Here is an 18,602-nt window from a genome sequence, read left to right as displayed (position 1 = left end):
GCAATTTTTTTCACAGGTCAATTTAAGGCGGCAGTTTGGATTATCACAGTGTAAAAAGTAATTGTTAAAATAAGGCATTACTTTTTAAAAGTAATGAATTACTATTGTTAATCTCAACACATGGAAGCTGGTTGAAAATACGACTTCAAAACATCAGACACGAATGTGTCTATGGTACCAATATTTAAGAATGCCTTTTCATATGAAACCGATTAAAATTGTAAAACAAAATACGTAGCGTTATTTATGCACCAAGTTTTAACAGAAACAGTGTGATGCATATCGTAAAAGTACACTATTTATTATAAAACATATATTTTTTCTATCTATTAATAGTGGTGTAATTTTAGACACGATGTCATTCACCGGCACTTCGAAGGACAACCAGTAAACGTCAAACGTAACCTCCGAAAAATAAAGTTGCCTGTCATAGTAAAAAGCCTAAAAACTAGACAAAAATGACGAAAAAATTTAAACTAAGTGCTTCTCTGTATGGACATTCATTGGATGTAAGAAGCGTTGCTGTCACTTCCAACAATTCAATAGTTAGTGGCTCACGAGATAAAACTGCAAAATTTTGGAGCCCTAATAGGTAAGCCAAATTATAATAATAATCTAATGGACTTTGTAATTTCACAATTTTAGAATTGATACCGGTTACACGCCTATACAGACTTACCGAGATCAGAAAAACTTTGTCATTGCGGTTCTGTATTTGGAACCCACCGATGAGTACTCAGACGGTTTAGTTGTAACAGGGGGAAATGACAATATGATTAATGTTTATAAACCATCGGAACCGTTTACTACATTTACTTTTAAAGAACATTCTAACGCTGGTGAGTTGTTGGAATTTTATACAGTTGTGGAGCAAAACTCTGGGTCAGTCAATGTTGCTTCATATAATATTTAGTGTATTGAATCCATATGTTTGACAATTTTACCCATAACAGAATTTATTTTTTGGCCAAAATAATTTTCAATTTCATGTGGCCCCAAGTAGTATTGATAGTTAATTTGCACCATTTCTAAGTTATCAATCAAAGAAAAATCCAAATTAAATTTTATACCCCATGTTAACTTATGTTTGAGTAAAGGTTCAGAGTTGAAATTTTTACTGGATGTAATTTGGGTTATCTTTTGTTGATTTTATTAAAGGTTATACTTTAAAGGATATTTCTTTTAAAAAATTAAATTGTTTAAGTATTTTTGTCGATAATATTGTAGGCAACTATGTAAAAACTCATCAAATAATGTTTAACATAGGGTCTAAAATTTAACATGGGAATCTCTACGGCCACTTTTTTCGACGTTTTATGACCCGTAGAGTACGAAAAAGTAGGTCTGCATTTCCGTCTGTCATCTGTCTATATCAATTTTTATTTGACAGACAATACAGATTGTTATTAAATTTTATAAGTATATTAAGAATATCGTGTAGATGGTAAATCGCTAATCAAACTTTGGCTAATTATTTCCACCAGTAATGAATGGCAAGACGTCATCTACAAAATTACAAAATTTTGTGAATCTATATATATATATATATACATCTTTCTATCAAACCTGATCCACTCATTGGAACATACTATACTAATCCAGTGGTTTGTATTATTACCACTGGAGTAAATTTATGCCACATAAGCTTATTTCCCGCCATTATTACGAATTTTGTCATATACATTTCGAAATAATTAAGTATAAATAAGTTGTGCGCATCGAATATTTTTCTCTATAGTACTATCCTAAGCCATACGTATTTTTCTAGCAAACCTGATCCAAAATATACAGATTTATTCACATGTTTGTTACAAGCTGAGCCAGGGCAGTGTTGCCGTGTTACAACACGACAGTCTGTAATAATAACAGAGTGAAGGCTTTTGACTTTCAAATGACGAATGGTTTTCGGTTATGTTGATTGAAATCGGTAGAGGCGAGAGACTTTCGTGTAATGGTTAAACAGAGTAATTGCTGTTATCTTTCTTTTTACTTCTCGAACGTAAACTAATGAAGTATTGTAATAGGATCTATCCGACGAATGGCTACTTTCCTGTTTTCTCATTTTATGACCCTTAAAATACGAAAAAGCAGATCCCCCGTTTTTATCGACCTGTCGTCTGTGTCGACTTTCATTTGGCAAATAATTTTGGAAAATACCGGATCGATTGTTTTCAATTCTGTATGCATGTTCGGAAGATCGTTTAGATGGTAAAAAGCTACAAAAATTTGCTTCATCCTCCCCACCAACAATGGCATGACGTGTGGTTTATGAATCCATGTTTAGTTTTTACCCTAGACATCCAGATTTTTGTAAAAATCAAAATTTTATGGCAATATTTTACAATTTATTTGAAACTGCACAACCAAATGTTTTGCAATCTTGCAAGCCTTTTAAAATTATCGTAAGTATGGTAAATCGTTAATCAAAATTTATCCATTTATCCTCTCCCAAAAAATGTATCACATCGTCTCAAAATTTTGCCGAAAAAATCTTATACCAGGTGTCTGGAAAATGGGGGATTACCTCTCCAACAATCAACTGGTAAATAGGAGAAAAATAGTAAAAAAAATTCTTCTCACATTTTGGTAGACTTATAATGATTTTAAAATTGGTTCTTTAGCTATGTTTAACAACTAAACAACACATGCATTATCACAATAACTAGTAATAAAACTTTTAGTTAATATTTCTCTCGTCCATGACGATATTTAATTACCATTTCAGTTAGAGTGTACAAAAGATTGGTCGTGTTTTTGTAACATATAAATTTGATAAAAATCCATTTGACGGCAATGTTTGCCTGATATAAAGCGAAGGTATAAATCAGTGAAAATCGAGTAAGCAATTAAATGATGTTTGACGTATCAAAAATGACAAAGTTTTCAAAACTCTGCGTTTAAAATGTTCGCAGTTTATTTTAGGTCCCCTGGTGTTTTATTTTCGGATAAATTTAAAGAAATCTTGTGTTTTGTTGCTCGATGAAAATGAAAATCTTTTGAGCTTTTAGTGTTTTACTTTTTACGAATTTGAAAAAGTCTTGAGTGCTGAAGTGTTTGGTACCCATGGTGTATTATTTTGGGAGCCCATGGAGATTTTTTTGTAAATTATTTAAAAGGGGGACTTTGGGATTCTATTATTGGAAAATCCTGACCTGACCTGTTTTTAAGTTCATTTTGGGACCCCGTTTTTTTTTTTTTTAATTTAAAACAATCTTGAGGTTCTAGGTATTCCTGTTTGGAAAGAATTTAAAAGTGCTTTGGAGCCTCTAGTGTCTTTTCTTATAATAATTTAACTAAATTTCTTGGAGGATATGTCATTTGCTAAAATCAGTCTTATCTTAGCAGGTACTAGCTTCACCCGCCCGCCTTCTATTTTCTTAGAGAATATGTCATTTGCCAAAATCGGTCTTATTTTAGTAGCAACCACTCTCCCACCCTCTCTTTTCTTAGGGAGTAGCTCATTTGCCAAAATCAATGTTATCTTAGCAAGTACTGATGACTAACCTTTACAAAAAAAGATGAAAATTTGGAAATATTACGAGCTTACTTATATGCACAAGGCAGGAATTTTGAATATCTTCTCTAGTGTTTAGTTGGTTATGCTTTAATGGATTTTTCTTTTGTTGGTTTTGTCTTTGTTTATAATTTATAAATGTTCTATATTTTTTTTGAAAAATAACAGCTTGTTTTATTAATAATAATACACGATTAATGACTGGTTGTTATGGTCATTATCCTAAAAAACGTAAAAGGTGGATTTTAGTCACCATCGATACTAAGAAATCAGAAAGTACGTCGAAGGTATTCACACATTAGCTGCCAATTTTACTTTTATGAAATTAAACTTTTTTTTGTAATCTACACCACAAAGATATAAAATATGTAAAATTTTATGTTTATACGTGCGGTTTATCAGTGTATTTATATTTTTTAGCATTACTTATGCAGGGTGACCCCCAAAAGAAAGGGAGATTCTAGTTATCACCTATAGCCCCTAGAAATACATTTTCTAAGGGCTATATTGTCACCTTAGTTGGTCGATTATTTTATATTACGTCCGAATCGTCATCCGGGGTGTTACGAGTTGTCTTCAGGCTTACAGAAAAATTTTAAGCCAATGCCGTTAAACTCAATTAAGGAATCTTTTTGGTAGGCATTTGGATAGACGAAGATTCGCGATTCCTTCCTAGTATATGGGCTAAACGTTCAATATCTTTTCAATGAATATATTGTGAATCTTTTCATTCCTAATATAATGTCTCATTCTATGTAGCTCATCCAAACATACATAGATATACCAGTTATTAAATGTTTTATCAAATTTTCAAACAGACATTTGTAGTAAAATTAGTAAAGAATTTAATAAACGTGTCTGATCATCCCCACCAACGTGACGTTATCTCAAAATTTTGCAAAAAAATACTACCTAAATTTTATAAAATGACACTTCTCCCTATACACGTGGTTTATGAATACGCCTTAATTTTTTATTCTGTATATCCGGATTTTTAGAAGAATAATCAAATTTTATAATTTAACTTAGAAACTGCAAACCCGAATGCTCTGAAATATTACAATCGTTTTAAGGTTACCGTAAGCATTGTAAATCAATAATGAAAATTCAAGTTTTCTACCCATCCAAAAATTTTATGATGTCCATTTCAAAATTTTGCTGAGTAAAGTTTATCTAAACGTAAGGAAAATATTAGGGACCCTACAGTTCTAATTTACCAGTTATTTATACTTTTCAGAATTGCTTATAGTTGCTTACCACATTTTTAAAATACTGTGGTGTTGTTGTTACTTGTCCAAATTGATATTGATATTAAAAAACGAATAACATGTTTCTGTCCCTGTAGTTTAACAGGCCAGACATAAATATGATTATTTTAATTTATTAATGTTATACTTTATTATTTTTCCAAGAATTGTTTAATTACGCTTCAGGGGCGACGGAAATTTTATGCACATAATTTTGGACCAACTTTTTCAATTTTCAACAACAGTATAATTAAGTACATAAGTTTTAAATCGAGATAGGTTATACGATTTTTATCCACATTATTGTGTCATCATAAACATCCGGAGTTCCTTGACATTTTTGCAATTGGAACTATTGGTTGTTGTTGATTGGGGGTGTCAAATGAAGTTTTTTCAATATTGCTGGACAAATAAGAAATATCTAAATTCATAACTAACTAACTGCAACCGATAACAATTAGGGCGGTCAAAAGAAATACCACAGAACCTTGCTATTTACTTACATCTCTACACTATCCTGACTAGAAATAGGTAGTGGGATATATTTGAGGATGCTCTCCGGGTTCCTGAAGGACTTTTATATCAGAATAATTACTAATTTTTGTAGAACCTATCAACATATTATCGAATTTTCCATCGCTGTTGTTGATATAAATTCGTACAAAATTTAATTTTTTTATGCAGTAATTTTTATTTTAATGGCATTTTATTTTTAAACTTTAGTGCACATTGAGCGATGTCGTTTTTAATACTTTTTCATGTGCCCTGTTGCATTAATTTAAATAGGACTCGTCTCTGGTTTAAATTTCAAGTTAATCTAATTCAAATTTGTCCTGCAATTGGATTCTATTGAGGAAAAATATATAATAATTATTATTATTTTAAATGACAATGCAGTTAAGACAAAAAGTTCTAGGATATATCTAGGAAAAAATTGAACTATTCACAATTCCACGTGCATTTGTAGCGGAGACAGTACATTAATAGTATATTACGTAATAAGAGTTGTAAGAAGCATCTTACGCACGAATGGAAAAAGTTGCGCACGAGCCGCGAAGCGGCGAGTGCGTATTTCCATGAGTGCGTAAGGGCTTTACAACTCGAATTATGTACTATACTTTTTCTACGAGCACAGACAAAGAAAAACATATTTTCTATCATTTTATTCATAAACATTAATATTTTAGTTTTATTAGATATTGTAATTATTTGTAGTAATTGTTTATTGTCACTGAACAGTTGTTAAACACAAGGGAATGGTCGGTAGTATTAGTTTTGTGGCTACTTGTACTCTGACTACAGGATGCAGTCACATTATGTTCTGAAATAGTGACATGATTATTTGATGTAGTAGGACTGTTGTTTATCGCAGATGCGATTTTTAGTGAATTGTCGGTTTTATTTTTCACTGAATTATCTACATAGCCCTCAGCTACCGAGGACGACCGCCATCCACCATGCCTTTTTAATGCTAGTAAATCACCACCAGCATCAACTAGGATGGTGGCAGACGATCGCCTGAAACAATGACCAGTGTATTGTTTTGGATCTGGTAAACCAAGATATTCTGCTATATTTTTTGGTACACTACCAATCTTATTTATGCCGACACACTGCTTTGTGCATTTTTGGTTTATGTAATTTAAAAAAAAAGGTAGTGATTTTGTATCATCTCCTGAAGGACGTAAGTTCATATACTTCTTACAAGTTGGATAAAAAGTTTTAGGTACAACAAAAGAACGTTGAGTTTTTGTTTTTGAATCAGGAATGGTGATAATTAATGATTCTCCAGTATCTTGCACATGTTCAGGTTTAATATTTCGCAATTCCTGTTTTCTGCATGCACCACTAACCGCAATGATAAGAACCACCTAAAACAAAATGTTATATTTATGAGGTTATAACATAGATGTGAGATACCTTCATAAATAGATATTGCGTATCTGGAGCATTTTGTAAAAAATCATTTATATTTTTGCTTGTTAAAGTTTTTGACTTTTTGCTCTTAAAGCCATCTGCTTTTCTTTTTAGTAGAGCTATTAATTTAGGATAAGTGGCAATGTTGATTTTGTCATGTTTTATGTTTATTGTAGCCCTTAACATTGAATATATCGCCCAAAGAGAAGATGGTTTCATTGTAGTTGACAACTCTTCAAAATATGCCAACATTACGTTTTCTGACAACGAATTTACTTTATTTTTTAATTTCCACTCTATAAATTTGTGGTAGACGGTTTCATACCTATCACGCGACTTTTTTGGCAATAGATTTTCGATAGCCGTTTTGGCCTTTTCAATTATTTCCGGCGGCGTGCACATTAATTCATCACTATCGCTAGACATTTTAGACTACAATTAAATAAAATCCGTAAAAAGAGAGAAATGTTGATATTTTTTGCAATAAATGTTACCTTGTTCGTTTTCTTGTTTTCAAATTCTTTGATTATGCCTCTTTTATTAACAGTAACGCTGACAGTGCTTCACAATTTTGTATTTGCCTGTCCGTCTGTCATTTTCACTACCAACCTAAATTGAATAAATCGAAAAATCCCTAACTGTGCGATCTGCTTTCCTTACGCACGCTGTGCGTAAGGACAGGCATACATGATTAGCGAGTTGTGTGATCTTAACGATTTACAGTGGTGATCGTAGAAAAATACACTTTAAACACCTCTCCAGTGTTGCCACGTCAAATGGCTTAGGATAGTATGGTTTGTGTGATATACATGTATATCGATGGCAGCGCCATCCTACAAATTTAAGGAAAGTTGCTGAACTAAATTTATCAGAAATCATACAAAACTGAGCCAACGTAAAATTTTAACAGCACCCTCTGGTGGACTTAATTCAACCATTTCTATTAAAAAACAATCCTGAGCCATATATATGGCTCAGGATTGCAACGATGGCTCAGGATTGTGCGTACAAGTTCCTATGTTTGGATCAGCTTTGTATGGTTCCTAAAAATACTACAATCACTGAAAATATATACTAATAAAATTTTACAACCAAAGTCAAAAACCAAACCCACAAAACTCGAACACCATAAATTTGGGACAATACAAGGCCGTACTTTTAACAAATGAAACTCGGTAATTTCTGTAACAAATTGTGTTGAAAAAAATCAGACGACTTTACTTTTACTTATGTTTGATGAAACAAGTAATCCAAAAATGAAGCAAATTATTTAGTCGTTTTGTCTGTCGTTGCAGTCGACTAATTATACACAGTATTTTGACTGAATGCAACTCTGGGACAGAATCTTATACAGGGGAACTAAAAAAAATAATGAGGCAGTGTATTTTATTGATCAAATCAAGAACGATTCACCCCATTTTCTCGAAAATTTGAGAGTAGCATAATGTTGCGCCTACCTATATTTAATAATAATAAAGTAATTATTATCATAATTATCCAAAATAATATCCAGAACGTTTTGTTCGATTGTAGCGATGGTACCAACAATAATTAATTATTAGCCTTCTCTATATTTGAGGACACAAAGTCAATCAAATTTATTTTTACTTTAACACGCCGTCGGGACTGTTAAAGTGGACAAGCACTACATACATATCCCTAATCAGGCGTTTTTTTTTTTCGTTTTTCTTGTTAAATGAACTGAAAATTAATATATTGCAATTAAAATATGCATTTTTCAGTTTCCGGGTGGTTTCAATCTCATTTTTTGTTTGTAGTTAGCTGTTTTTCAAAGTATTCAACGAAGAACTCATTTCTGAGTGGATCGTGGGACTGTTCAGCGAAATTGTGGATTGCTGGTAAGCCCAATTCGGTGATAACATTCACGGGTCATTCAGCTGCCATTTGGGCAATCATCCAGTTGAAGAATTCTAACGTTGTCACGGCTTCGGCAGATAAAACTATTATTTTGTGGAATAGTAACGGAACACGAATAAATTCACTAAGTGGACATTCTGATTGTGTGAGAGGGCTGTTAGATCTACCTGAGCTGAATCAGTTTGTTTCGGTGGCCAACGATGCAACGATCCGAACTTGGTCCTACGCTGGAGAAACGCTTAACATTTTATATGGACACACTAATTACATATACAGGTTTATTATATTTATGAATGTGAAATTTCAAAAAAAACTTATCGTTTTTAGCATCGCGAGATGTAAAGCTGCAGGTGATAATTCCTTCGTGACGTCAGACGAGGATCGAACTGTTCGATTTTGGCATAATGGAGAAAACGTAGAACACTTTCAACTACCAGCGCAATCGGTTTGGTCCGTCGGTTGTTTGTCTAATGGTGATATCGTCACGGGTTCAAGCGACGGCGTAGTCAGGGTTTTCACTCAAAACGAAAGCCGATTTGCTGATGAAGCCACTTTGAATAAATTCAACGAGGAAGTGGAAGCTTTAACTAAGCAAAGCAGCCAAGAAATCGGCGGAGTCAAGATATCAGAGTGTGTAACAGTGTTTTTAATTATACTAAAATTACGCTCTGTTTAGTTTGCCAGGTAGAGAAGCGCTGTACGATCCAGGGCGGAAAGCTGGACAGATGAAAATGATTCGGGAGAGCGGAGGAGTAGTAGCGTACACTTGGGTGGAGGACGGCGATAAAAGTCATTGGGAAAAAGTCGGAGACGTGCTTGGAAGCACAGATAAAACTAGTCAAGATAAAACAATGTACGAGGGTAAACCATACGATTTTGTCTTTACGGTGGATGTGGAAGACGGAAAGCCTCCTTTGAAACTACCGTACAATAAAGGAGACGATCCGTATCAAGCGGCTCATAATTTTCTGGCGAAAAATATGTTGCCGTCGTCGTATTTGGAACAAGTGGTCGATTTTGTTTTGAAAAACACTCAAGAGCAATATGTGCCACCTAGCACGGAGTATGTTGATCCTTTTACGGGAGCCTCGAGATACACCCCTGCTGGCGGTAATAGCGGTCAAGGGTTCACTGGAGCCAATTTGGACCCATTTACAGGTAGGTACCAATTTATTCGAATTGTGTCACAGAGGTATATAAACGTATTTAATTTTTAATGTGTTGCGAAAAATACCCCAGAACATAACTAATTTATTTAAAATCCGATCTGAGTCAACAACAATAATACTAGTACTGTACTTTTTTTTTCTTAAGAATCCTTATTAGACATAGTTTGTCCCTCTTTTATTAAAATTTGATTTTAGATGCTATTTTTTTTGTGAAAAAAAAAATGGAAAAGTTGACCATTTTTTGTCATTATCAAATAATAAAATGCTCACCAAAATTTGTCACCAACAATGAAATGACGTAATCTCTAAATTTTATAATAGTAGATGTAATTTAAATTTTATATTCTCCGTTTATGGTTTATGAATCCGTGTTAAGTTTCTACTTAGGATGTAAAGATTTTTGGGAAAAAATCAACATTTTCCAATTTATAGTTGGAAGCATGTTACATCGTTAGTCAAGATTTATCCGTTGATGGCCCCCACGAATTGATGATGTCATCTTACAATTTGTCGAATAATGTTATTTAAATATTAAAAAGTAGCATAGTCCTGAACTTGTGGTTTATAAATACGCTATTGAGATTTTTCGGCCTTTCGATTTCTCGATTCTTCAACTTTATTTCTTAATTTTTCAATATTTCAATTTTGTACTTTTTCAATTGTTCTTCAAAGTTTCGATTTCTCGATTTTTTTATTTTTCGATTTCTTAATTTTCTTATATTTCAATGATACGATTTCTCAATTTTTATCCTCTTAAATTTTACGATTTTTAAATATTTCGATTTCCGTTTTCTGAAATAATCTTTTTTTTTATTTACACATTTCTCGACTTCCCAAAGTTTCGATTTTTCACTTCTTTAATTTTTCAATTTTTCAGGTTTTTGATTTTTCAATTTTTCGATTATTTAAGCTTACGATTTTTCGACTTTACTTTTTTAGTTTTTCGATTTCTCAATTTTCCAATTTTTCAATTTCTCAATTTTTTTAATATTTGTTTCAGTTGGGATTTTTCTATATTTCGATGTTTGGTCTTTTCGATTTTTAGACTCCTGGATTTTTTGATTTCTCGTTTTCTTACTTTTTGGATTTTCAATTGTTCGTTAAACCTTAGATTTTTCAATTTTTGGGCTGTTTTATTCTTCGATTTCTCAATTTTTTAACTTTTCGATGATTTGATTTTTTAAATTTTTAAAATTCGAAGTTTTTCGATTTCTCGAGTTTTCAGTTTTTCTTTATTTCAATTTTTCAATTTTCCGAATTTTTAAATTTTCGATTTTTCAATTTCTTAAGTTCTCGATTTATCTAATTCAGATGTTTCGATGTTTTAATTGTTCAATGTTTCAATTCACCAATTTTTCAATTTTTAACTTTTCTTCTCGTTTTTCGACTCCTGAATTTCTCGGTTCTCTGATTTTTCGATTTCTCGATGTCTCACTTTTTGAATTGTTCGATGTTTCCATTTTCCAATTTTTTCGATGTTTCGATTTGTTGATTTTTCAGTTTTTCGACTTTTAAATTTTAGATTTTCGAATTTTTATTTTTTGATTTTTTGATGTTTGGATTTCTCGATTTTTCAGTTTTGCAATATTTTAATTGTTCAATGTTTTAAATTTAAGATTTTTCAATTTAATTTTTCAAATTTTGACGTTGCTAAATTTTCAGTTTGCTTGTGGCTCAATTAATCTATTTTTGATTTTCCCATTTCTCGACTTCTCAAGTTTCGATTTATCTAATCTTCAATTCTTCGATTTTTCGACTTTTCTTTTTTGGTTTTTCGATTTCTCAATTTTTTAATTTCTCAATTTTCTGGATATTTCGTTCAGTTTTGTGATTTTTCAATATTTCGATTATTCGACTTTTCGAGCATAGTCCTGAACTTGTGGTTTATAAATACTCTAGTAAGATTTTTCGGTTTTTGGATTTCTCGATTTTTCAACTTTTGATGTTTCAGGATTTCAATTTTTGCATTCTTCAAATTTTCGATTCCTCGATTTTTTTATTTTTCGATTTTTCAATGGTTCGATTTCTAAATATTTCGATTTTTCAATGTTTCAAATTTTGACGGTTTTTTTTAGATTTACCTGAAGTAATCTTTTTTTTAATTTTCCCATTTCTCGACTTCCAGTTTCGAGTTTTCACTTTTTCAATGCTTCAGTTTACCGATTTTTCAGATTTTTGATTTTTCAGTTTTTCGATTTTTTAAGCTTACGATTTTTCGACTTTGCTTTTTTAGTTTTTCGTTTTTTCAATTTTTTAATTTATCAATTTTGGATATTTCTTCAGTTATGGGATTCTTCAATATTTCGACTTTTCGATTTTTGGACTCCTGGATTTATTGATTTCTCTATTTTTACATTTTGGATTTTCAATTTTTAGTTAAACTTTAGATTTTTTAATTTTCGACTGTTTTATAATGCGATTTCTCAATTTTTCAACTTTTCGATGTTTTAGTTTTTCAATTTTCGGAATTTTAAAATTTTCGATTTTCCAATTTTTTAAAATTTTTCAATTTTTCGATGTTTCGATTTTTCAATTATCCCATTGTTCAGTTTCTCGATTTTTAAATTTTAGGTTTTCTAATTTTTGTTTTTTTGGTTTTTCAATATGTATTTGAATTTTTCAATGTTTTAAATTTTAGATTTTTCGATTTTTCAGTTCTTCAATATTTCTATTTTTCAATTTTTTAATTTGCCGTCTTGGTTTCCGATTTTAAAAATGTTTCAACTTTTCGATTTTTAGATTTCCCGATTTTCAAGTTTTCGATTTCTCGATTTTTTTCAACATTATCAGTTTTGGGAACTTTTTAATTTCTGTTTTTTTTTAATTTTTCAATTTTTAAAATTTTTTATTTCTCAATAATTCTTATTTTAGTAGGTACTAGCCCCGCTCACCCTTTCTTTTCTTAGAGGGTATCTCGTTTGCCGAAATCAGTTTTTACTTAGCAGGTACTAGCCCCGCCCACCCACCCTATATTTTCTAGGAAGATAAGTCATTTGCCAAAACCCCTCTTATCAAGTACTAGCCCTGCCCACCCCCATTCTTCCTATTCTAAGTACTAATTTTATTTCTGCTGAGTTTAAGAACATCTATTTCATTCAGACCAGATAATTAATCACTGAAATAAAGGCAGATTGGGTGGGCGGAGCTAATTATGTTCCGCTCTGGAGTGGGGGTGCAAACCTATAGAATCTAGGATGTGAAAAAAATTAAAAAAAAGCACTGATAGTAAATTTTTTGTTATGTTGTTTGCTACTGGAACTGTAGGAATTGGCAAGTTTGGAAGAACGATAGAAATTTTCGAAGAAACGAAGACTTCGGATAATTTCCGAAAGTACTAGGCCGAGTGTTGTCAAATTTTGCATTTATATTAGGAATATCATGTAGATGGTAAAACGTTAACCAAAATATGTCTAATCACCCCCACCACTAATGCGATGATGTCACTTCAAAATTGTACATAGTAAATGGGCTTTAAATTGTATAAAATAACATAGTCCTACACACGTAGTTTATGACTCCGAATTGAGTTTTTACCCGAAACGTCCAGATTTTTGGAAAAAAAATCACAATTCTAAAACAACATTTTCCAATTTAATTTTGAATCTGCTAAACCGAATGCTTTAAAATCTTGCAGATGGTTTATAGTTGTGATAAGCATGATAAATTTTTGATCAAAATATATTTGCTTATCCCCTCCAAAAAATTGATGACATCAGCTCAAAAGTTTGCCGAATAAATCCTGTCTAAAATGTACAAAATATGATGAATCTATACTTGCGGTTTATCATTGCATTCATTTTTTGGATTTGCATATACAGGATGACTCAAAAAAATTAATGAATGCGTGAATCTATTTTATTGATTTAATCAGGTTGTAGTTTCCCCAAAATTTAAACTTTGTCGAGTAAACGAATCACGGAACCCGATAAATTAAAACTGAAGTCGTACTTACCCCGTTTTCGGTCCTTTCCGGAAAATATCAATTTTTCTTTGGAGTTCACAGCACTAACACAACACATTTTCCCTAATATTTATTAATAATAATTTAGAAATTCGCGAAATCGCTCTACTTTTACGTCAAAAGGACGCGACAATCTTGTCGCCATCAAACAGAAATTAAAACTGAACACAAAGGACCGAAAAACGTGACCTTTGGACGGATAGCTCACGTGACAGTGACGTCATCGTACGTACGATGAGATTGCAAAAATTATTTTTCATATTTTGGCCGGGAAAATTGCACATTTTCGTGAAAATTTATAGCTTTGATAACCAACTTCAATCGTTTCGAAAAATCCCTAAAATTTAAACTTTGTCGAGTAAACGAATCACGGAACATGATAAATTAAAACTGAAGTCGTACTTGTCCCGTTTTCGGTCCTTTTCGGAAACAACAGATTTTCACTAATATTTATTAATAATAAATTAGAAATTCACGAAAAGAAGTCTACATTTAAGCCAAAACGACGCCGATCTTGCCGCCATCAAACCGAAATCAAAACTAAACACAGAGGACCGAAAAATGTGACCCTTGCTCAGGTAGCTCACGTGACAGTGACGTCATCGTACGTCACGATGAGATTGCAAAAATTATTTTTCATACTTTGTCCGGGAAATTGCACATTTTCGGGGTTAATTTAACAATGTTTAAACACACTGATTTGTTTTTAATAACTTCGTGTTTCTAGAAAAACGGTTTTCAGTTGAAGTGTAATATATTAATATTTATCATATTTCAATATTATAAATAATATTAATTATGTTTAAATATTCTTTAATAATGTCATGATAATTTATAAACAGTGATTACACTAATTGATTTCACTAATAAAATTAAAAATCAACGAAAAGTTACAACACGAATGTATTTTATACATATATCAGGATCAATATTGTTAAAAAAAATGAAATTGTCACTTGATTTGTTTTTAAAAACTTCGTGTTTGTAGGAACACTCTTTTCTTTTTTCTGTTATAATTAACAATCAGATGTTTTTTCAAATTTTCCGTTATCACAAAAACGAAAAACGTTTTCGTCAATTGAAATAAGTTCAAGATAATATTTTATCCATGAATTTATTAAAGTTTATTATTATTTTTTTATCGAGATGGGTATGAGTGAAACTTATTCTTTGGCTTTTTATTTAACACATATATAGTATTCTTTGAACAACACGATACTCAAAAACATGTTTTACATGATACTTTCTTGTAGAGACGGAAGGATTTTAAGGTCTATCCTCTTGGCTTACGATGAATAAGGAAAGTCATCACAATTGAGATAGGCTGGGTGGGCGGGGCTTATAGTTTCCCTTTTTTTCTTAATGTTCGTAGTCTTTTCGCAACAGAAAACTTAATAATACTTTTCCAATAATAAAACGTGTTTAAATCAGGAAATATCGATTTTGTAATTACGCTCCGCCCCTCAGTCTGACAACGAATGGAAAATTCATCACGATTAAGAACCGAGATCGGGATGGGGCTTATCTTTTTTTTTTTTTTGTTTTCTTTTTGTTTTTTAGTTAATACATACAGTTTTCTCTTCTGTGAGCAACACCATCACTGAAGAACATGTTTCACATGGTATTGTAGAAAAGTACGGATTTTGAAATTAAGCTCCGCCCCCCTTGTCTAACGACGAATAAAGAAAAACCGTCACAATTGAGATAGGGTGGGTGGGTGGGGCTTATGTTTTGTATTTTTGTTTTTCTTCTTAATATATATTGTTTTTCCCCATAACAAGAAACTGAAAACATGTTTAAAATGAATTTTATCTCATACACTTGTCTACAAATTTACAATTTTAAACATGGTTTCAGCTTCTTGTCGTGAAAAGAAAAGTACGGATTATATTAAGAAAAAAAGGCTATGTTATTTGAAAGCTATCGGTTGACATCTTAGTGGTGTTCAATACGCCAGTTGATGTTTGATTGATTCAAATCGGGTTCTAAATAAAGTAGCTACGGCGCTAGGCTTTTTTGTGACACTCGGTATATTTTGATGAAGTATAAAACAAAATTTGCCAATTCGTTTTTAAATTATGTTCAAAATGTAGTAATTTTCATTAAATAGTAATAATTTTGGTAAAAATGTGCATTCACTTTTCTATTGTAGGCAATTCTTTTGTAAATGTAGCGTCATAATCGCAGACAAATTCGTTTTAACAAAAGATCATACCAACTCATCCTTTTTAGGTGGCAGCAGCTACTCAACTTCCGCTAATCAACCAAAGCCGAGTTCAACTACTGTTAGTTCTTCAGAGCAGGGCAGATTCTTCCCCATTAACTCATACAGAACCTTCGAAATGGGCGACTCTAACGTAATTTTAGGAAAACTGAAAGAATTTAATGGAAAAGGTGGCGATGGTAGCAATGAGTCAATTAATGAATCGTACTTAGAAGAATTGGTGAAAATATGCAACGGACCCCCCGATGATCCCAACTCGTTTGATATTTTGTTCAAACTGATGGATTGGCCCGACGAAATCGTGTTTCCCGTTATAGATGTGGTGAGAATGGCGGTGCGACATAAAAAAAATAACGAAGTAATAGCGAGAGCTAACAATGGAAGTATCCTTGAAAAGCTTTTGAGTTTTGTGAGTGAAAATTGTAAAATAGCGAATAATGTCGTTGTAGCTTTGCGAACTTTGAGTAATTTATTGATTCATGAGTATGGAGAACAGCTGGTGTTCGAGCACCGATTTGACATTGTAGAAAACGTGACCGCTTTAGGAGTTCTCAATAAGAATGGACAGGTTACATTTTAAAAATTGTTATTTCAAATAAATAAATTTGATTTTTAGATTGCTCTGGCTACACTTCTGCTCAATATATGTATTGTAAGTCTGAAGAAAAAAGACGACGTGGGTGTATCTGTGCTTGCCGACGTAGTTCCGGATATTTTAACCAAACTGAATGATCCTGAATCACAGTTTAGGGCATACGTCGCTCTGGGTACTCTCCTCACTGGAAGTAATTCTCTTCAAAGTGAAATAAAAACCAAAGTCAAGAGCAATTCTGGATTTGTTAGTGCCTTACAGTCACATTTGTTGTCAAGGCAAACAGATTTGGAAGAAAAACGAAGGAACTGTGCCAGTCAAGTGCAAGACATTCTTAATATAGGTTTCTAATCAATATATATTTAATAAATTCAGTTTTTTCTAGTTTATTAATTATTTACAAACAACCTACACAGTTTTAACGTATGAACTTACGCAGCTTCAATTTCCTTATTTTTCTGTTCACGAACTCTTAAACGTCGCTCGCGTTCATATTCTTTCATACGGATGACATAACTACAAAGGAAATTATTATTAAATGAACTTAAAACATAACATAAACTTACTCATCATATTTGCATGTTGCATAAACATGTTTCTCGTGTTCACAATTTACAACCCATGGCCAGTTTTCTTTGCGACAAGCCATAAATTTTAATAGGTGGTGAGCACAGTAATCGCGTTCGGACGGCGGTATTTTAGCAGACCTCATCTGTTCCTCAGTGGCCACCATTACTAACAGATAAAAGAAATTCAGTGTTCTTTTATAAAGCAAATTTTTAAATACCTCGCTCCTTACGACCGTTTTCAAAACCTAGGCAAGGGTCAAAAGTCGGTTCTTCATCAGGTCCTGGGGTTACCTCCGGTCTAAAATATAAGTTAAAGCCACTTTCTGGGAAATATCCGAATGCAGCCCCCATTGCTACTGTTTAAATAAATTATTAAATCAAAACAATCAAAACGTTTGGCAAATCAAATGAGGTTATGTAATCTAATGAACTTGTCAAAGAGATTTTATATTTTATGTGTAGAGGGAGCACAGTGCGTATTGTTTCGCACGTCATCTGTTGCGCTGATTATTATTTAAAGTTCGTCCAATCAAATTGGCAACTACAATTAGTTCATAAGCATTGCAATAGATGTCGATTTTTATAGGAACCTGTAACGGCTTATTTATCGTTAAAGTACACAGACCATTAGTGAGTGTTCTGTACAGACCATTAAGCAAATAGAAAGACGTTCAAAAACCACTACGATTTAATGTGGCGATTACAGCGCTGCTCGAGCTCCTGCATGAATTAAATCCACTGATTACTAGATTATAATTACTATAGTAGTAATTTTATTTTTAATTACAATTTTAATTCTATAAAAATGAAACTAAATTCAGTAATGAAAAACATATATTTGATAACAATGAGAAAATTACAAAACAACTCTCAAAGAAAAACAATTTCATTTCGAAATACCTAAAAAAAATAATTTAATTACAAACTGCTTTAAAAAAACTCTTGAAACTACGGGTAGGTGTTAATTTTAAAACCTATTTGAATTATTAATTCTTCTACGATTATGTACTTCAAATTGTTTTTGCAGATTGGTCAATTTTTTATTTATTATTAGACGCACTGCCAAATTAATAATTTCCGTTCTTAAATCAGCAATATGAATGTCACAGTTAATCCAAGTAAAGTTAATTGTTGCTGTTATATGTTCTTTTAAATTTCTTGCAATATTTGGAACTTCTCCAAAATTATCTAAAAAGAAGACTATGGTATCGTAAATCTCAGCTAAGCATGTTACAAATTCTTTTGTAGCATATTTCAACCTTAATTTTTGATCCTGTTCTTTGTAAAGAGTGAAAATATGATGTTCTTCGGTTTTTTGTGCAATTATACAATTTTTACAGTCTCTACATGTGATAGCTTTTAATTTTTTTATTAAAAAGCCACAAACATATGTAATAGCCTGAAGATCATATAAATCTTTAAATGCACCTCTATTAGTTGAGCTAGAATTTTCTAAATTTACCAACTCATTGATATTTTCTGTAAACTGAAAATTTGTTGGTTTTGATGACGAGGATAAAAATATTCTAAT

At 32.0% G+C, this 18,602-nt stretch overlaps 2 protein-coding genes across 2 annotated transcripts; one reads left to right on the top strand and one right to left on the bottom strand.

Moving 5' to 3' along the window:
* Positions 1–374: 374 nt before the first annotated feature.
* Positions 375–16,886, top strand: LOC135139297 (phospholipase A-2-activating protein). The gene is made up of 7 exons (XM_064069479.1): positions 375–592; positions 646–839; positions 8,457–8,832; positions 8,884–9,186; positions 9,233–9,714; positions 15,919–16,478; positions 16,527–16,886. Exons 1-7 carry the CDS (start codon positions 459–461, stop codon positions 16,851–16,853), a joined length of 2,376 nt encoding a protein of 791 aa, XP_063925549.1. The 5' UTR covers positions 375–458; the 3' UTR covers positions 16,854–16,886.
* On the bottom strand, positions 16,873–17,520 carry LOC135139302 (NADH dehydrogenase [ubiquinone] 1 beta subcomplex subunit 7). The gene is made up of 3 exons (XM_064069488.1): positions 17,290–17,520; positions 17,069–17,237; positions 16,873–17,018 (listed from the first exon to the last, which is right to left on the bottom strand). The coding sequence occupies exons 1-3, from the start codon at positions 17,420–17,422 to the stop codon at positions 16,934–16,936; spliced, it is 387 nt and encodes a 128-aa protein (XP_063925558.1). The 5' UTR covers positions 17,423–17,520; the 3' UTR covers positions 16,873–16,933.
* Positions 17,521–18,602: the final 1,082 nt, after the last annotated feature.

Source organism: Zophobas morio, unplaced genomic scaffold (genome assembly GCF_036711695.1).
Source record: "Zophobas morio isolate AGI-343-1 ecotype UQ-CSIRO unplaced genomic scaffold, CSIRO_AGI_Zmor_V1 ptg000031l, whole genome shotgun sequence".
Classification (NCBI taxonomy): Eukaryota; Metazoa; Arthropoda; class Insecta; order Coleoptera; family Tenebrionidae; genus Zophobas; species Zophobas morio.
Note: the sequence above shows the minus strand (reverse complement) of the source record. Positions and strands in the feature narration are given on the sequence as shown.